The sequence below is a fragment of the Chelonoidis abingdonii genome, chromosome 4 (assembly GCF_003597395.2).
Source record: "Chelonoidis abingdonii isolate Lonesome George chromosome 4, CheloAbing_2.0, whole genome shotgun sequence".
Taxonomy (NCBI): Eukaryota; Metazoa; Chordata; order Testudines; family Testudinidae; genus Chelonoidis; species Chelonoidis abingdonii.
This window is the reverse complement of record NC_133772.1, coordinates 89,883,605-89,904,713: the sequence shown is the minus strand read 5'-3', so window position 1 is coordinate 89,904,713 and position 21,109 is coordinate 89,883,605. Positions and strand designations below refer to the sequence as shown.

Below are 21,109 nucleotides of genomic sequence, written 5' to 3'. Positions count from 1 at the left end.
TTCACAGTTTTTATGTTAGAACCAGGAAATCCGTATGACACACTAGTTGTGAAATACACCTTTCACTTCAGTCCCTTAAAGACTAACAAGAAGTTGGTGATTCTACTTGTTTCCCTGCAGTAATCCAGGAGTAAGGCTGGTATCCCAGCTGTTTGACCTGCTGTTATATTACCAAAACCGAGGGGGACAGGGGGAGGAATCCTTTAAAAATTAATTTCAAAATTTCAGCAAAATTCTTGTACTTATGATGAATTGGCAAAACCTCGTTAAATTTCACATTGGCTGTTTGTTTACATTTGGGAAAGTTCTGCATTTTTCGGCAAAATATTTGCAAAGCACATATCAGAAATTTCAGCACCCTCCACTCACCAGTCTCTTTTCAATGGACTTAAAACTCCACTACTATTGGAGAGGCAATTCACCTTTAAAAAAAATCATTTTACAAACACATGCCAGGAGGGTCAATCACAAATTGCATTTTACATGTGCTCAGAGTTCAAATAAAAGAAGAAAATAGTCTTAATTACATTTGAACAAATTCTCCCAAACAAATATCTCAGCTGTCGCCCATTTTGAAGACATCAGTCAATCTAGTCCCAAACTTGCATATGTTCCACACAAACTGGGCACCCCCACCCCTTTTATTGATGGAAATTATTTACATCAGAAATAAAGACTTGTGGAATTGAGGTCCTAGAAAAGCATTATAGTGGTAGATGCAATAGCAGGCTCCAGTCCTGCAAAGATTGATGCACATGTTTAATTTTATACTCCCATTGAAATCAGTGGGAGTTGGGTACCTTAATTGCTTTCAGGGTTTGGATCATTGTAAGTAGTCCCATTCACTGCAACAGAACTATTCACAGGGGATAAAGTTAAGCAGATGCATAAATCTGTGCAGGACTGAGGCTTTAATTGGTTGCAGCAGCTCTGGTCTCTATTATTAATCTTTTCCTATCCTGTGCAGTCAGGCACTGTTACTTATACACAGCACAATTATTTACACTAAGGTGAGGAGTTCCACAGCATTTTAAATTTCCTGCACAAGTCATATTGTGTGTTCCTCATTCTCGATTTTTGTCACATGTTGTGGGCTATGTTTGGGCCTTTGAAAATTGAAAGGTATGTTCCCTACTCCCACTGTGGTACTTTTATATGATTAAAAAAAATACTGTCCTATTGCTTCCTTAGCTCTCATCCCCTAATGCCCCCTCTCTACTTGTGCTACATTGGTAACATCAAGGAGTTACCAAGCCTACAAGGAGTGGAAGAAAGGTGGGATTAGCAAGGGAAGCTACCTTAGTGAAGTCAGAACATGTAGGGATAAAGTGAGGAAGGCTAAAAGTCGTGTAGAGTTGGACCTTGCAAAGGGAATTAAAACCAATAGTAAAAGGTTCTATAGCCACATAAATAAGAGGAAAGCAAAGAAGAGGAAGCTGGAACGCTATACATTGGGGATGGAATTGAGGTAAGGATAACATTGGGCATGGCCAAGTATCTAAATAATACTTTGCCTCAGTCTTTATAGGCTAATGAGGAGCTTCAGATGAGGGAAGATGTAAACGGGAATGAGGATATGGAGTAGAATTCCCACATCTGGAGGTAGCACAAACTTGAACTAGCTTGCTGGACAAAATGGAAGCCCGGACAATTCATCCGAGAATATAAAGGAACTGGGCATGAAATTGGCAGCCCGTGCTAGAATTTTAATGAGTCTTGGTCCGGTTGTACCGTACGACTGGAGAATTGCTAACGTATTCCCATCTTCAAGGAAAGGGAAAAAAAGTGATCCGGAATATAGGCCTCGTAGTTTGACGTCTGTAGTATGGTAAAGTTTGGAAAAAATTTGAAGGAGATAAAGTACGTTAAGGACACTGAGTCAATAGTAATTGGACAAATTACAACATGGTTTTACTAAGAGGGCGGTAGATCGTGCCACACACTGATCTCATTCTTCAGAAGGTGACCGATTATTTAGACAAAGGGAATGTTGGAGATCGTAATTTACCTTGAATTTCAGTAAGGTGTTTTGACACAGTTCCACATGGGGAATTGTTAGTTAAACTGAAGATGGGGATGAATATGAAAATTGAAAGATGGATTAGAATTGGTTAAAGGAGGAACTCCAGCGGGCATACTGAAGTGAACTGTCAGCTGAAGAGGTACTAGTGCGATCTCCGCAGGATCGGTTTTTGGGACCAATTTTATGTTAACCTTTTTATCACTGACTTGGACAAAGAGCGGGAATGCTGCTAATAAAGTTTGCGGATGATACAAGCTGGGGTATTGCATAAAAGAGAAGGACCGGAGATACCATACAGGAAGATCGGATGACTTTAAACTGAGGTATAGTAATAGGATGAAATTTGATGTGAAAGTGTAGGTCATGCCTGTAGGATTAATAATAGAATTTTCGATAAGTACATTGGGGACGCATCAGTTGGGAACAACAAGGCGAGAAAGACCTTGGGGTATTGGTTTGATCGCAGGATGACTATGAGCCAGCCATGCGATATTGCCCTTAAAAAAGCAAGTCGGACTTTAGGGTGCTCAGCGTGAGTATGTTCCAATAGAGAGGTGTTATGAATAATACCATTGTAATACAGGGCTGTGAGACTCAATTCGGATATGTGTGGCATTTCAGGTCTCCCATGTTTAAGAAGGTGAATTCAAACTGGAACAGGTTCAGAGACGCTACTAGATGATCCGTGGAATGGGAACCTGCCGTATGAAGGGACTCAAAGCAGCTTGGCTTTTTAACCTAACCAAAGAAGACTCGGGGGGATATGCTTGCTCTATATAAATATATCCAGGGGGATTAAACGTATGGAGGGGAGAGAACTGTTAAGTTAGTACAATGTAGAACAAGGACGAAATGGCTACAAACTAGGACACTAAGGAAGTCAGGCTGAAATTAGACGAAGGTTTCTACCATTAGGGAGGTTGAAGTCTGGACAGCATTCCAAAAGGCGTAGTGGGGCAAAGAAACTGCTTTAAGACTAAGTTGATAAGTTTATGAAGGGATGATATGATAGATATTTAATTCGGCAATTACTTGATCTGTATCAGCGAGATAAGTCTCTCATGTCTGTCGATAGGATTTGGATGGGATGGTGAATCAGAGTGACTGCAGAGAATCTTTCTTGACTGCTGCTGGGGAGCCTTGCCACATGCCTAGGGTTTAGTGACCCTATTGGGTCAGAAGGAAATTCCTCCAGGCAGATTGGCTGACGCTCGGAGTGTTTTTCTGCCTTCCCCTGCACGTGGGCATGTGTGTCACTTGTGTGGTTCTCTGCTGAGGTCTTCAACCAATTTGAAGACTTCACTAACTCGGACATAGTTAGGGTTTTTATAGAAGTGGGATGGTAGGGTCTGTGGCCTGCTTTGCTAGGAGGTCAGACTAATGATGTAGCTGGTCCCTTCTGACTAATGAGTCTGATGAGTCTTTAGACGATCATCCTGACCATGGAAAGAAGCCATGAGGATTCCACTGTGATTTCAACATTCTCATCCACCATGCAACCTCAGCCTCGACCAACCACACAAGTGGCCATTTCTTGAACTACTTGGTGCTAATACGTGATTGGTCACATAAACACACCCTCTACCGGAAACCTATGACTGCTATCCTTTACCTACAGCTCCAGCTTCCATCAGGACACACCAACCAATCCATCGTCGTACAGCCAAGCTCTAAGTACAAACCGCATTGCTCCAATCCCTCAGACGAGACAAACACCTAACAAGATCTCATAAAGCATTCCTAAAACTACAGATCAGCGCTGCGAAATGAAAGAACATATTGACAGAGCCAGAAGAGTACCCAGAAGTCACCTACTACAAGACAGGCTCAACAAAAAAAATAACAGAAAGCCACTAGCCATTACCTTCAGCCCCCAACTAAAACCTCTCCAGCGCATCATCAAAGATCTACAACCTATCCTAAAAGATAATCCTCACTCTCACAGATCTTGGGAGACAGACTTGTCCTCACTTACAGACAGCCCCCTCAACCTGAAGCAAATACTCGCCACTAACCACACACCACAGAACAAAAACACTAACCCAGGAACCTATTCTTGCAACAAAGCCCGATGCCATCTCCGTCCACATATCTATTCAAGTGACACCTTCATAGGACCTAATCGCATCAGCCACACCATCAGGGGCTCATTCACCTGCACGTCTACCAATGTGATATACGCCATCATGTGCCAGCAATGCCCCTCTGCCATGTACATCGGCCAAACCGGATAGTGTCTACGCAAAAGAATAAATGGACACAAATCTGACTTCAAGAATCATAACATTCAAACATCAGTAGGAGAACACTTCAACCTCTCTGGCCATTCAGTAACAGATGTAAAGGTGGTAATCTTGCAAAAGAAAAGCTTCAAAAACAGATTCCAAGGATAAACTGCTGAACTTGAATTAATATACAAACTAGATACTATCAACTTAGGCTTAAATAGAGACTGGGAATGGCTGAGCCATTACACACATTGAATCTATTTCCCCATGTTAAATATCCTCACAGCTTCTTGTCAAACTGTCTTAAATGGGCTATCTTGATTATCACTACAAAATATACCTTGATTATCACTTTTTTTTCCTCCTGCTGACAACAGTTCATCTTAATTCATTAGCCTCTTAGAGTTGGTTGGGCAACTCCCACCTTTTCATGTTCTCTGTATGTACATATATCTCCTCACTATATGTTCCATTCTGTGTGTCCAATGAAGTGGGCTGTAGCCCATGAAAGCTTATGCTCAAATAAATTTGTTAGTCTTTAAATGCTGCAGAGATATAGGAAGAGGGGGACATACATCAGGGCCCAAATGGGGCTTTGGGTGATCGCTACTTCCCACTACCCAACACAGATGTAATGAAGTTAAGTGGTGCTATAAAGAAATTAAAACTACTGATTATTTTTTAAGATAGGGCCTTTAATGACTTACGGCTATAAATGCAACACAGACAGAATAGGAAAAGAAAAATTAAAGACCAGCATTGAATAAGGATGAATATAAATGACAAATTATATTGCAAACGAGCACAAGTACAGGTAATGTTATGCATTAGCTACTTATTACTATAAAAGCATGTTTTCAACATTGCCAGTTTTTACTGATGACAGCCACGAGTACGTGCAAAGCTATTATTACTTATTAACTATTAACCTTACTAGTTTTATTTTTGCCCTTAATAATTATATGTACAAACAAAGATACTATAAATTGATTCACAACTTTTTACTATTTTTAAACAATTTAACACTAGTATTAAATTTTTACTACTATTTTTAATAGTGCAGCACTAATATAATTTGAGATTAAATTATTTTGACACTATTATTTTTTAATACTACAGTGTTAGTACAATTTGAGATTAAAACAGCTTGAGCAACCCAGACGTTTTTACTTTGTTACCTTATTTTGCATGCAACCAGACTATTTTACTTTAAAACCTTATCGAGCCGAGAATACATTACCCTTTAGTCAACTGCTCTTTGCACTGGCCAGGTACAGATAGTCGGTGTGATTCAGGTTTCCTCGGTTCAGGGGATGTGGGTGAGATGGTCAAAGAGAACAATATCCTAGACCAAGACGCACACACCCACCCACCTGAGGTTCTACACATTCAATTTGATTTGTCTGCCATGTTTTGAAGCAGGTTAATCAATTAGGTTAGACCAAATTTAGTGTTATTGCGTTGGCTGTATAATTTGCGCTTACTTATTTTTTTTGTAGCCAATTATTGTTTTAGTTTATAAGTTATACTTGCGGAGATAGCTTACTTTTAGATAGCCCACTGTCTTGACTGTGTTTTTTCTTAGTTTTTTAGGTAACTTACCTCTAAAGGGGCTATTGGCTTGATTGTGCGTAAGGTTATCTTGATGACCTATGCCTAAATGCCTAGCCCATCAAACCCACATAGGAATCAGTTTTTTGGCTGCCGCGTCTTTTAATCACAATTTCCAAAGATGGTTTTAATAAGCTATACCAAGGGACATTACCTATTATACCATATAAGGGTCAACATAAAATGTTGTTTGGTTGTAGGTGTCTTTTGACCACAAGTTACAGCTTAATTTTGCAAAGCTTGTTTTTTTGGTTGTTTGTTTTAAAGATTATTTTGCAAAGCTTACTTTATAAAGCTTCCAGAAGTTTTAGGCCTAACAATGGCAATACTGTTGTTCAGCTTAAGCTTGACAACACTCTTGCTTAAATTAATCACAGGTGCCACAAGTACTCCTGTTCTTTTTGTGGATACAGACTAAGATGGCTGCTACTCTGAAACCTGCCCAATTGCAGTTACAAAGTTTCATGCCATGGTAGTCTTGTTTCATCTTACAAAATAATGACAATCTATCACAGTTTTGGGGGGAATGAAAACACAGTAGAAGTCTCCCCCCGATTTCAAAGGCAGAGCTCAGATACAGTGCTCATCTGGCAGTGGTTCACAATCCCCAGTGCATGCACACTTTTACCAGTAGGTCAGGCTGTTATACAAGTGTTCCACCAAAGGAGATGGAAGTAGGGCTGGTTTAAAACTTCCAACTGAATGTGTTTTTCTGGGGAAAATTGTTTTTTTCAGCAATTTCCCCCCATAAAGTGACTGCATTCTGTGGAAAATGTAGATTTTTTTTTGTCAAACTGACCACTCCAAAACTGAAATATTTAATCCAAACCCTAAAATATTTAGATTTAGATATGCTGCTGCAGTGCGGCCTGCCCTCACCAAGGGGGAAAACCAGGGTTCATCCTGGAAGATGAAGTCTATCCAGGAAACCCGACCTACACGGGTGAATGGGAACATGAGACATCCACAGTATAACTCCAGTGTGGAGCATTCCCCAATGAAAATATTTAATTCTTTAGATATTTATTTATTTCATTGAAAAAAATAAACTTTTACATGAAAACAGACCTCCATTTCCAACCAGCTTTAGCTGGAAGACTATTATGAGCACTTCTTTGGCTCGCTCTGTTTCAGTAGAAATGAATCTTTCGTTAAATAAACAGAGTCTAGCTCTTCTGCTTGTGTAGAAAAAATTCTGAATGATACAGGAGTGTGCTTCTTAGTCTGTAGAGACTAAAGCTGCAGCTCTATGATATATGAAGTTCATGGGCTATTCACACTGAAATCTAATGATGGTTAGAAACTTTGTAACTCTTTTATTTTGTGGTTTTGTTCTCTTCAAGTTCTTATACCACATTCATCACCCTAGTATCTGAGCAACTTCCAGTATGGCATTAAGCAATATGACTACACATCTGTCATCTATTGTTTGTTCTCTCATCCACTTCCTAGGGAGAGAGGAATGTGCAGTGGAGTGTGTTGTATTGGTAGGTTTTAGGGTTTTGTTTTGGTTTAAAATATACCTGTTGCTGTGTATATATTAGAAAGGACAGATCGAGGAAACATGCCTTGGAGTAGATGATGAGATGCCTTGTGATGGTCCAGATTTGCTGGAGGAGTTCATTCCACAGTCTCAAACAGGCTCCCAAGAAAGTTCTGTCTCCTGCACAGTAGAGCTTTACCCTTGGGGTAGAGCATTCCATTGTGCCAGAAAGGTTTGTTGTTGACCACAGTCTTCATCCCACAGCTTTAGGTGATCTTTTAGCTGTCATAAGCCCAGGCCATGGCACACTTTGAAGTTAATGACTGAGACCTGGAACTCAATTCAATATTCTATAGGAAGCCAGTGTAGAGAATGGAGGACAGGTTTGATGTGTTAAACACAGAAGACACATACGGTCATTATAGCAGAAACTTTCAGCTAATCTGTTTATCCAGTGTGGTTGAACATCATAGAAATTAGAGATGGAAAAGATATATTAGGTTATTTCACTGGGGTCAATGCAGGACTCTTTCCTAAAGTAGGGACAGAGTTTTGACCAGTCCAGCTTTAAGACTCTGATCCTGCAAACACTTTTGTACATGCATAACTTTACAACTGTGAGTAATCCCAGGGACATCACCAAACTGTCACTATTTTTTTTCAGTGACCAGCTATAATTCCCATTAACACCCAGGGTTGGAGAGGAGCCACCAAAGCTGGGACAAAGCAGTCATAAAGCAAGAGAAAAGGAGGGCAGCCATCAAAGGAGATGGGGAGGGAGAAGGGTGTGGAGGAGCAGATCCCAGGAGATACGATGGGGGTATGGCAGGGGGAGGGGGATAGCCATGGTAAGCGGGACATTAGTAGAGTTTCACTTTTACCCCTGCTTTCATCACAGGTAACGTAGGTTCCCATCCCTTTCCTTAGGCCTCTCTTGTGGCTTTTAGCCACAGCTCTGAACTGGGAGCAGTGTGGAGTTGCACAAGCTCTTCTGAGCTCACAGGTGCACAGGAGGAGTGAATCCACTGCTATATCTTAAGTATCACATGCTGCAAAGAGGAGCTGTAGAAGATGCATTAAAGAGCCACTTGCAGCTACTAAGCCTCAGTTTGAGTCTCACTGCCCTAGGTACACCTTTGTTCATTGCCACTCTTGCTGGCCAGTGCTGGTGGGAGGGACTATGGCTCTCCTGCCTTCCCACCTTTTAGGTGATTAGCGCCCCTAGTGGCACCAATAGGGACTGGAACTTTGGCCATGCTCCCTTGCATACCTGTACAACATGGGCGGCGGTGGAGCCCCGCTTGGAAAGGCTAGCCCCTGGCTCCATCCTTTCTGCCTGCTGCCCATGCTGCACAGGCACCAACTACCATCTGGCTTCAGCCCTTATTTTGTGCCAGGCTGAGCGCCGACACCTCTAGGTTTGGCAGTTCATAGCCCCAGCACCTCTAGGCTTGTCACTTCAGTTATGAAAATACAAAAATAGCTTGAGCCCCAGCACCAATTTCATTACAAATGAAGCACTGACTGGTCTAATATTGAGCCTCTTGGCTGTGGCTGGGGCAGCATGATACCCAGCTGGGTGGAATCCCTTCTCTCAGATGACAGCCCAAGCTCCCTGGTGGGTTCAATCCTGCCCAGCTGAATGGGAGGCAGGGAGGAGGCTGGCTGCTGCTGCTGCAAAGGCCAGGGTCTGGGACACTGGAGGTAAATAACCACCAGTGACGGATGCACTGCATAGTGCCCTACTAGAAGGTGCTCAGGTACCATGAGGGTGAGCCTTGGTATAAGACCCTATAGAGAACACAACAGAACAGGGCCACTGGCCTGCAAAAGCATCATCAGGCACCCCAGGGTGAAGGGCAGATTGCTTCTCCCTTGGAGATGTAACAATCTCTCGCTAATTCCTCCTCTGCCAATCCCAGCCCGCTGCTCCCTCCCCCAGCTCTGCAGCCCGCCAATCTCTGCAGCAGGGTTTGCTTTTGCGGGGTTTCCCAGCCCTCCCTCTCTGCAATTTCAACCCCCTCCTTTTTTTTTTTCTCGCTCTGTCAGTTTCGCGTTTTGATCTGCCTGAGCCACCGTAGCCCAGCGAAGCCGCCTCCTGGGGCTGCGTGTGTGAGCGCTGAGAGGCTGCTGCAGGCACAGGCGGATTCCGCACAGGCTGGGGCTGCCGCGGGGGGTTGTGAGCGGGAGCCAGCCTGGAACTCCGAGAGCGGAAACAGCTGAGCGCGCAGGCGATACACTGTAGCCAGCCAGGGAAGGCGAGCGGACCCGAGGGGGAAGAATACGGAGCAGGGGGTTGGGGGCACTGGTCAGTTTCAGCCCTGTTTTAGGCTGCGGGGAAATTCACCATCGGAGCAGCAGATCTTTCTCCCCCGTCCCCTCCTCGCACTTCTCCTCCCGCAATTTTAAAAACCTCTCCGAAGTGGTGACGAATTCCGAATTCTCACTGCAGTTCGGGTCTCGCTCCTCCTCTGCCCGGGTACCAGTGCCGATGCCTGCAAAGCTGTGACACCAGGAGGCGGAGAAGGACGCTGACTTCGGAACTGGTTTTTCTTTCAGGGAAGGTTGGCTGGATGGACAGAGAATTGGATAAATCCTTTTTAATCGCACGTCCCTGCTGTCCCCCGCCCCCTCCAGCAGACACAAGTCCTGCTGCACCAAGGTAATGGAAATCGGCCCGGGCAAGCGCCTGCTTGAAAAGTTCCTTTTTTTTTTGGAGTGGGAGCGTTCTGATTTAATTAAAACGAACCAAATTACCCGTCCCCAGAAACTCATTTCTGCAAAATGAGTGGGCAATGCTCTGCAAAAGGCTCGCGATCTTGCTGACTCTAGCATTTTTTCCCCTCCTTCTCCTCATCTTGTATGAAAGCGAGGACGATATTTTAGTGCAAACTACTTCAGTTAGAAACCTGACTTGATTCTCTCCCCCACCCTCTCCAGCTTGGTGGCTTGGGCAAAGGTGTAGAAGGTTTGGCTCGAGATCTCTAATCCTTGCCAGCGGTCACGATTCCTTGCTGATCTCCTTTATAAATAGAGGGGTGTGTGTGTGTGTAATATTGTATGACTTTATATTTAGATAACGTACAATATATTAAAAAGCAGAGGTAAATTTATGGGAGCTTTAGAAACACCAGCAATCTGTCTCTTATTTACTCTCTGTACCTTAGTGTGACTTATATTTTGTATTTGTTATTGTTTATTTAAATACCAACAATGTGCTCTGCATCCTGTAAAGCACAGAAAATGAAATGGTCCCTGGCCTCTGCACTAGTCTGTGACACTGATTCCGTAATTGGAGCCTGCTGACTGTAATGGGCTCCGTGAGGAAAGAGTCTGTAAGGTGTCACAGGACTTCTTGTCCAACAGACGTATTGCACCATAAGCTTTTGTGGGTGCGTCTGACGAAGTGGGTATTCACCCACGAAAGTTCATGGTCCAATACTTTTGTTAGTCTATATAAGGTGCCACAGGATTCCTTGTTGCTTTTTACAGATCCACGCTAACCGGGCTACCCCTCTGATACTGGGCTCCCTGGGGGTTCCAAAGGGCTGCTTGCCTGGTTCCAACTGCTGGATCAGAGTCTCTGTGTTTAAAACTTAAATCCTGAAAAGTCTCTCATCAAGCACATCAAAATTGTCTCTCTAGATTTGTAAATTACTAATAAATACAAAATTGTCATTTGCAACTTTTAAAAAACTTCTTTGCCACCATGAATGAATGATACCCCGGCCATCCATATCCCAGAAAGACTTAGATGGTATCTGTTTTTTGCTCTGTATTCCCTAGAAATACAAAGGTACAATCTATTGAGAATGGTTTTTTGACCCATGAATCCTTGTTTTTTAGATTACAGCTGGTCTGACGCTCTAGCGTCTGCAAAGGAGAAATCTGAAAACATACTCAAGCACCTTGTCCCAGAAGCCCACGAGTTCTGGTGAAGCAGATTGGGGAGTCCTCAGAAAACGGAGTCAGTGAGAGACATGTGAAGGAGTGTGAGTTGGCCCTGAGCTCGTGGGTGTGCTGGCCACAAAGCTAGGCTGATTTACTGAAGTTTTGTTTTTGAGTGGGGTGATACTCTGCCTTCACCCAGGTATGATGTCGGTTGAAGGATCTACGATAACAAGCAGGATAAAAAACCTGCTTCGCTCCCCATCCATTAAACTGAGGAGGAGCAAGCCTAGAGGCAAGCGAGAGGACATCAGCAGTAAGGTGAGTGAGCGAGGTGTTGGCATCGCATTTAACTGTGTTTCCTAAGGCCCTGTCTGTGCTAAAAATACAGCCATATTGAGACACCTGGCCTACAATGGGGATACCAGTAAAACTGGAGCATAGTTTTGTTTTATATTAAACGAGACCTTAACTGTGTCTCTAAACCTCACTAAAGTCCAAGGCAAGCCCCTCCTATAGAAGCACTGTATTTGCACAGCTTAGATGTAACTGATGTAGCAGCTTCAGAATAAGTCATGTTAAGAATGTTTACTTTGGGGAGAATATTAAATGGGTCCAGTAGTTTCTACACTCTGGTCAATGGGCTCTTGCTGGCCATTCACCGAGAGCTGCCTGGTTGCCATTAGGCTGGCTCCTCCTTGTTTCATAAATACTGAAAATACTAGGGCTTTGGAGCGGAGCTGGAGCGTGGAGCAGCTCTGGAGCAGTGGAGCTGCAGGTTTTTACCTGGAGCTGGAGCGGAGCCAGAGCACAGCTCCAAAGCCCTGAAAAATACGCATGGAATTGCTATAGGAGCCATAGGGCTTTATGTGATTGCGAATTGGAGGGGGACAGTTGTAAGATGACAGATCAGAGAAGAGGTGTCCGTGGAATTATTCTCTACTCAGATGTGATCCACGTGCTAGAGAAATGTGAGAGCCCTGGAACTAACTCTCCCTACTTTGTGTGGTTTTCATAATTAACAAAAGTGGCAAGAATAGTTTTCAGGGGTGTTTTAGCTTATAAACAAGTAGGGGGGAAAGGAGTTTTTCCACATGGCCCATCCTTCTCTTGGTGTCAGTAAAGTCAGGAGACTGAATTCGTGACAGAAACAAGCATTCCTCTGGAATTGACTGATGTCATTAAAAGAGGATGATACCTTAATTGCATGGTCAAACGGAAGGAGAAACCAGGCTGGGAGGTATTGCCCAATGGCTAGAGCAGGGGACTGTGAGTCAGAGGACTGACATCTATTCCTGACTCTGCCACTGACTCACTGAATGACCTTGGGAAAATCACTTAAGCTTCACATACCTCAGCTTCGCCATCTATGAAATAAGACCACTTATTCCTCATTATTGTGAGGCATCACTAATAAATGTGAAATTCATTGGATGAAAAGTGTTGTTTGTTTAAAAGCAACAGCTTCAAAAATGTAGCCACAGAAGTGAAGAAGGCACGTACAACTGCAGGTGAAGTAAATTAGTTTAAATGTTTTCTCTATGTCAAGTTTTCCCCAGTTTGAAATCTTGCTCTTAAAAGTGTGGATCAGGGATGGGCTTTCTCTGGGTAGCTGCTGAATACCAATAAGCCCAATTCTGATTTCTCCCCCTCCCCATCCCTATAGGATAAACAATACTCTTTCCCCCAAACAGTTTGGAGGAAGTAGAGTCCTCTCTATTTCTGTATCAAGTGCATGTGCTGCATTCAGGACAGCGCAGCTGGACTCTGATGTCTGCCAATGATCCACACTTTTTATCTGCTGATGATGAGTTCTTGGTTGGTCTGTGTCCACTGCTAATTTTTCAAACCATAAAGAAGGACACACGTGCTGTACCACATTGGGATTCAGTTTCAGTAAATGGAAAAGGTATCCAGGCTCAGCTGAGTACTGCCTGCTCCTTTTCAGAGGTGGAAGCAGCTGCTAGGTAAACCCCTGGCTACGCCCTTGTACCAGTTCAGCCCTTGCAGAAGAGCTTCATTGTGTCTTTCTGAATTGAATATTGTGAGGTAGTTCTGCCAATGCACTTGCACTGCAAGTTCTCTGATCCCTGCAGGGAATGACAGATTCATCCCACACCGTTAAATTAGGTTTTCATATCTCATTAACAAGTGCATCAATGCAGTAGGTCAGTGAGATGCAGAGAAACAACTGTGTGAGGCAGTAGGGGCTGCTTCTTGTGGCATCTCCTCGATCCATCCTCGTTCTGGGGAGAACGTGGGTAGAGGCAATTTATTGTCCTGAAATGCTACATATTAGTGCTCTGGGAAGATGGCATAGATGTGCCTGCCCTCTGGTATAATTGAGTTCAAAATCAGATTAATCTCCTTGCCTGACTTCAGTGGGACTGCTGGTACACAGGTAAACAGGATGTGGTCCCTTATCAGAGGTCCAGTAGGAAATGCTTTCCTGTATGTATCACTGGAGATGCCTTCTCTTGCCACATACGTGTTCTTATGCCTTCCTGAGGTAACCAGCAGCTTCTATCACCATAAAGTTGTATGAGGCACCTTCCTTCTACTGGAAGGCGCAACTGGCATTGAATGATGGTGTTAAACATGTAACCCCTGAATGGGTCCCTGGTTTGTTCACTATCCAGTGAGTGCCCCCAGATAAAAGGCGAGGTTGATCCCAGGCGATCGTTAACTCTCTGCACTTGTATGTTGGGCAGTCTGGAAAGTGTCAGCATTCAAAGGGTTACGTGCCATGTGATCATGTGCTTTGTTGCAAAGCTGTAAGTAGCACTAGAGTATGGTGGCATATGGGCTTTATGGCAGGGATTGGCCATCTCTTTCTGGTGAATGCTGTATGCTCATGTAGGAGGGAGCAGGAATGATGTTCTGGACCCATACCTGAAAGGAGAGACCACACCTTGTACGCTATGTGTACTGTTAGTAGTGTTAGGCTGGGTGGGTGGAGGCCTGCCCTTCTCTGGTAAGAGGGCAGAACCACTGAGCCCATGCAACTAGTGATTTCTGGGGACAACAAAAGAGTGAGGTCAAAGCTTAATAATATGGGATCCAGAGGGGGACACGGAGCAGAGAACCCCTGACAGCGCCCACCGCTCCTCAAAGGCATCCAGGGACTCCATGGATGCTGCCCAGAGGAACTCTACCTGGGAGACATGAATTGACAAGGGAATGGAAATAGACCCCACGGTCACAGAGCACCCCCCTATCCATCTTACTTCTCCTGGAGTCATGAATGGCGAGAAGGTCTCATGACTTTGGGGGGCCAGGGAGGGGTGTGCACAGAGCAGGAAGTGCAGGGAAAAGTGTAGCCAGACCCTCATAAGAGGTTCTGGAGGAGCTGGAAGAGGGGCTGCAACCTGACGCACTCTATGTAGATGTGCACCAGGATCTCCCTCTCACCACAAAAGGGACAGGTTCTCAGGGGAGTTTGTGAACCTGCCAGGTACATGCCTGTGCTCATAGTCCCGTGAAAGAGCTATCAACCACTATCCCCGAAGGGCCATGGGACCACCATAGTGGGCATAGGGAAAAAGTGTGACCCCTTCAGCTCCACATCTCCTCTGCTGAGTCCTTAAAGCCCATGTCACCTCCAGCAGCTCACTTTAGAATTGGTTAAAAACCTGCAGCAAAGGGTTGCCTTGATATGCAAGTGCTGTGATCTGCCCTATGAGGGGAGGCCGTGCCATCTACTAAGGATAGCTAGGGCTGTGGGTGAGGCCTCCCAGGCTGGTGTGGGACCTTCTTTGTCTCCAGGGCTTGGCTGGGAAGGTGATTAGAGATGTCTGTGCAAGGGGTTTGACTAGGTCAGGGGAAGAGAAGGAGAAGCATTGTGCCAGCTGGCTTCAGTCTGTGGTACAGACCTATAATCCTGCGCTGAAAGCAGGCAGGCTGTGAGAGGACTGCTCTGCTGAAACCTATATTGCTCTGAGAGGAGGAGTGGGCGCAAATACAAATAAACATTTGCAGGAGGGGTGTGAACAACCTGCAGAGCTCATCGGGAACTGCAAAAAGAGGAAAAACTGGATTTGTGACCCTGTTTTGTTGCTTTATGAATTCCTGAAAGGTGTGTGTGTGTGTGTGGGGGTGTTGTGAAAGATTGTGTGCACTCTTCTTACATTATATGGTTGTCTCTGCTGTTTTTTGTGGAAAATTTTATGGACAGCTATCAGAGTAGCAGCCATGTTAGTTTGTATCTGCAAAAAGAACAGGAGTACTTGTGGCCCATTAGAAACCAACAAATTTATTTGAGCATAAGCTTTTCGTGGGCTACAGCCCACTTCATCGGATGCATAGAATGGAACATATAGTAGGGAGAGATGTATACACGTACAGAGAACGTGAAAAGGTGGAAGTTGCCCTACCAACTCTGAGAGGCTAATTAATTAAGATGAGGTATTTGTGATGGTGGTACTTATAAGGTTTTATGGGAATCTGAGATAACTGGAATATGTTTTGTGCTGCCTGTGCCATGTAACATATCTCAGTAAAGGTTATGGTCTACTATATCTATTCACCCTATTTGTACACATATATCATTTTGTACTTGAGGTTAAGAATATTGGCTGTATACTTGCTTGATTTCTAAGTAAGCTTTGTGAGGCATTTGGTTAGCTTCTTTAGGGAGGAATACTTGGGGAACAATGCATCTTGGAATGCTCCAATCCACATAAGAAGTCTTCCTGGAGACATACAGGATACCATGTGGACAGTGGCTTCTGCCTGTAAAGACTGAGAGTCATGCATGGACATGTGACTTTCCCAGGTGACTTCAGAACTCCATCTTGGAGCTGAACTTTGCTTAGGAGTGAGGACAGGAGCCATAATGAAGAATCCCCTAGCTACCACCTGAGCTGGAACAAGAACTGTACCAGGGGAAAGAATTGTGCCCAGGCCTGGAAAGTGTCCAGTCCAAGAAAAAAATGTATTGAAGTATCTCTAAGGGTGAGGCTCTTATCTGTATTCAGTTTGATTACAGAGGGGGAGGGATAGCTCAGTGGTTTGAGCATTGGCCTGCTAAACCCAGGGTTGTGAGTTCAATCCTTGAGGAGGTTCACTTAGGGACTGGGGAAAAATCAGTAATTGGTTTCTGCTAGTGAAGACGGGGCTGGACGCAATGACCCTTTCAGGGTCCCTTAGTCTAGGAGATGGTATATCCCATATTTTATTTATTTTTATTTAATTTATTATAGATTTGCACATTTTTTTTTTTTTTTTTTTTTATTTTGCTTGGTGTCTTACTTTGTTCTGTCTGTTACTACTTGGACACTTAATCCTACTTTCTGTATTTTATAAAATACTTCTTACTTATTAACTCAGGTATTGTACTAATACCTGGGGGATGCAAACAACTGTGCATCTTTCTCTATCAGTGTTATAGAGGGTGAACAATTATGAGTTTTACCCTGCATAAGCCTTATATCAGGGTAAAAACAGATTTATTTGGGTTGTAGACCCCATTGGGGAGTTGGACATCTGAAGGTTAAATGACAAGCACATTTGTGAGCTGCTTTCTCAGTAAATCTGCAGCTCTTGGGGCAAGTAATTCAACCCTGGGTCTGTGTTGGAGCAGACAGGAGTGTCTGGCTCAGCAAGACAGGTGCTAGAGTATGAGGCTGGCCAGGGAAAACGGGAAGCAGAGGTAGTCTTGGCACACATCAGTTGGCAGTTCCCGGGGGGTTTCTCGTGATGCAACCCGTACACAGTATTATTGGCAGGATGAAAAAAACTGTTGTAGAGATAATAAGATGGCCCATTTCAGACAGTTTGAGACAAAGGGTGTGAGGATATTTAACATGGGGAAAATAAATTGCAATGTGTGATCAGCTTCAAGACGCGTCCCTGTCTCTATTCAAGCCTAAAATTGATGGTCATCTAGTTTGCATATTAATTCAAGATCCAGCATTTCTTGTTGGGAGTCTGTTTTTAATAAAGCCTTTCTGTTGCAGATTGCCACTTTAAAGTCTGTATACTGAGTGACCAGAGAGTTGAAAGTGCTTCTCCCCTCTACTGGTTCTTTCTAATCGCTTACCGATTCCTCGATGGTCCAGATTTCGTGCTCCAATCCCTTACCTTCTCTTTGCCGTAGACGACTGTCCGGCCTTCGCGCCAGTGTCACTGGCGCAGTGGCATTGGCTGGCACCCACTGAATGGCAAAATATCCACTGGCTCCAGACCCCCTAGTGCGGCCCGTGAATCGACGCCCCCCTGACTCGGCGTAGCTGATTGATTAGGTCCGGCATGATGATTTCGCTTGACATACCGATATATGACCAGCAGTCTGCGACATCCCCACACCCCCGGGGCCCCCTTTGTCGCAAGGATAGGTTCTGGGTTCACGTGTTTCTTGCTTCTGTGGTTGCTCGGTGAATATATTTGCTTCAGGTTCAGGAAGGGCTGATCTGTAAAGCCGACGGAAAGGTCTCTGTCCCCAAAACATACCTGGGAGCAGTGAGGGATATCCCCTTCTTCAGGATAGGTTGTAGATCTTTGATGCGCTGGAGAGGTTTTAGTTGGGGGCTGTAGATGAAGGCTAGTGGCAGTCTGTTATTTTCTTTGTTGGGCCTGTCCTGTAGTAGGTTACTTCTGGATACTCTTCTGGCTCTGTCAGTCTGTTTTTTCACTTCAGCAGGTGGGTATTATAGTTTTATGAATGCTTGATAGAGATCTTTTAGGTGCTTGTCTCTGAGGGATTGGAGTAAATGCGGTTGTATCTTAGAGCTTGACTGTAGACGAATGGATTGTGTGGTGTGTCCTGAATGGAAGCTGGAGGCATGTAGGTAAGTAGAGCAGTCAGCAGATTTCTGGTATAGGGTAGTGTTTATGTGACCATCACTTGTTAGCACAGTAGTGTCCAGGAAATGGACCACTTGTGTGGATTAGTCTCGGCTGAGGTTGATGGTGGGATGGAAATTGTTGAAATCACGGTGGAATTCCTCATGGGCTGCTTCTCCATGGGCCCAGATGATGAAGATGTCATCAATATAGTGCAAGTAGAGTGGGGATGTTAGGGGACAAGAGCTAAGGAAGCGTTGTTCTAAGTCAGCCATAAAAATGTTGGCATACTATGGGGCCATGTGGGTACCCATAGCAGTGCCGCTGACTTGAAGGTATATATAGTCCCCAAATGTGAAATAGTTGTGGGTGAGGACAAAGTCACAAAGTTCAGCCACCAGATTTGCTGTGACATTATTGGGGATACTATTCCTGATAGCTTGTAGTCCATCATTGTGTGGAATGTTGGTGTAGAGGGCTTCTACATCCATACTAGCCAGGATGGTGTTTTCTGGAAGATCACCGGCGGATTGTAGTTTCCGCAGGAAGTCAGTGTTGTCGTGAAAATAGCTGGAGGTGCTGGTAGCGTAGGGCCTGCGAAAAGAGTCCACATAGCCAGCCAATTTTCTCTTGCTGATAATTGCTCATCTTAATTAATTAGCCTCTTAGAGTTGGTAGGGCAACTCTCACCTTTTCATGTTCTCTGTATGTGTGTGTATATATATATATATCTCCATACTATATGTTCCCATTCTGTGCATCCGATGAAGTGGGCTGTAGCCCATGAAAGCTTATGCTCAGATAAGTTTGTTAGTCTCTACAGTGCCACAAGTACTCCTGTTCTTTTTATGGACTGCTAGTGAACTATTGGGATTATGACATCACAAGTACCAAGGCAAGCAAAATCTGAGCCGTTAGGAGAGAGGATATTTTTGTCAGAGTGTTATCAAGCTATTTGTGTTTTATTAACTTTTAAAACTGAGTGCCTGGCAAACAAGTAAGAGAAAAGACTTATTTTTTAAATCTGTAGCTCCCTTGTCTTTTCTGTAAAGAGGAAGTGGTTGTACTCTGGTCCCCCAAGGAGACTTCCCACAGAAACAGAGAAGACTGACTGCTAGTCCTGATACATGTAAGATTAGAAAAATAAAGAGCAACTGTAAAACAACAGAAAACTATTTCAGGCAGAGCTGGTTGAAAAATGGGACATAGGTTTTTTTTTTTTTCTCTCCAAAACTGTTTATAAACAAAACCAGAACAGCAGCAAAAACAAAACACCAAACCCTCATTTGTCAAAATCACAAATTTAACATTTAAAATTTTTTTACTAACTCTACTTTTCTCCCTTCTTTCCCATTTCTCCTTCCCTGCTTCCATTTTAGATCCCTTCATTGAGTTCCTTCTTTGAGATTAACAAGCCCAGACCTAGGATATGTAGGATTTCATCTCCAGGTCACTGAGTATAGTGACTGCAAGTCTTTATTGCTGGCTGGCTAGTAAGTTATCGGAAATGAGTGCATTGGTCTTAGTCCAGTTTCTAGTGGCTGACTGTCCACAAAACCTCGCCTACAGTTGGCACCCTTGTTAGAAATTTCAGCAGAGAGGCTGAGCACTGAATGGGCCTGGGAGTTGAACTCCCACCTGTCTCCACTGATGATCCCTGAGAGAAGCATTGGCAGGGCAGTAAGGAAACCTATTAGTTGAACAGAGGATTTCATTTAGGTCTCTAGGGCTGTAAGAACAGAAGTACATTCTGTCTCTGTGCTATAATGCACTGATCACTGTGGTATCTTAGGGCTGGTCTACACTGTTCTTATACCAATGTATGTGTATCTGTTTAGAAACCAATATAGTTAAATTTGGTGAAATCCTTACTGTGGCTGCAGTTAAACCAATATTTAAAAGTACTTAAATGGATGGGAATAAGCTATACCAGGATAAGCACGTTTATACTGCTATAGCAGTGTCCACCCTGGGCAAGGGGGGAGTTTCATCTTTTGAATTAGAGCTATTTCTAAACTAATATTTGTAAATTGGTACAAAAATTGCATGTAGGCCAGACCTTGGAAAGTTAAATGCTTAAAAATGTAATCCTTTTTTCAATGATTGAAGTTCAGCTAAGTTCTGGTGGGGGTTTATTAGGGGACAGGACTCCTCTTAAATCCTGAGACACAGCCTTGATCCTGCAGCAGCCCACACTGACTTCCCTATTCATGGTATTTTAGAAAGCATGTTGGACGTTGGGGTTGGTCTCTAGTGGCTCTGTGGGTGGCATTGTGTCTTGCAACAGAAGAGAGCTTGTTTGAGACAATCCTGAGCTCTTGTTCCTGGCAGGCATCTGGAGCGACACTGAGCCTGGGTCTGTATATAAAATTTAGATCGATGTTGCTCAGGGCTGTGAAAAATTCACACTCCTGAGTGCCATAGTTAAACCAATCTAACATAACAGCCGTACTGAGTCAGATCAAAGGTCCATCAAGTCCAGTATCCTGTCCTCTGACAGTGACCAATGGCAGGTGCCCCAAAGGGAATGAACAGACAGGTTATCATCAGGTGATCCATGCCCTGTCACCCCATCCCAGCTTCTGGCAAACAGAGGCTAGGGACACCATCCCTGTCCATCCTGGCTAATAAGTCCATCAATGGCTATCTTCCATGAATGTATCTAGCTCCCTTTTGAACCCCGTTACAGTATTGGCCTTCACAACACCCTACGGCAAGGAGTTCCAGAGGTTGACAGTGCGTTGCGTGAAAAAATACTTTCTTGTGTCTGTTTTACATCAGCTGCCTATTTTCATTTGGTGGTCCCTTGTTCTTGTATTGTGAGAGGGAGTAAATAAAACTTCCTTATTTACTTTCTCTATACCACTCATGATTTTATAGACGCGTTATCATATCCCCCCTTAGTCGCCCTTTTCCAAGCGAAATAGTCCAGTCTTATTAATCTCCCTCATACGGAAGCGGTTCTATACCCTAATAATTTTTATTGCCCTTTTTTGAACACTTTTCAATTCCCAAGATATCTTTTTTGAGATGGGGCGACATCATCTGCACAAAGTATCGAGGTGTGGGCGTACCATGGATTTATATGAGGCA

The 21,109-nt window shown here is 43.9% G+C and overlaps 1 protein-coding gene across 5 annotated transcripts in view; it reads left to right on the top strand.

Annotated features, from left to right (window-relative positions):
• The first annotated feature begins 9,432 nt into the window (after window positions 1-9,432).
• MAPKBP1 (mitogen-activated protein kinase binding protein 1) overlaps window positions 9,433-21,109 on the top strand; it is a 141,478-nt gene continuing 129,801 nt past the window's right edge. For 4 of the 5 annotated variants that reach the window (XM_032793853.2, XM_032793852.2, XM_032793851.2 and 1 more), the window contains exons 1-2: window positions 9,433-10,007; window positions 11,192-11,554. In XM_032793853.2, coding sequence (XP_032649744.1) covers window positions 11,438-11,554 — 117 coding nt within the window. In that variant the 5' untranslated portion in view covers window positions 9,433-10,007; window positions 11,192-11,437. Of the gene's footprint in view, window positions 10,008-11,191; window positions 11,555-21,109 lie in introns of those variants that run through there. The other variant, XM_032793854.2, reaches the window with a different exon arrangement.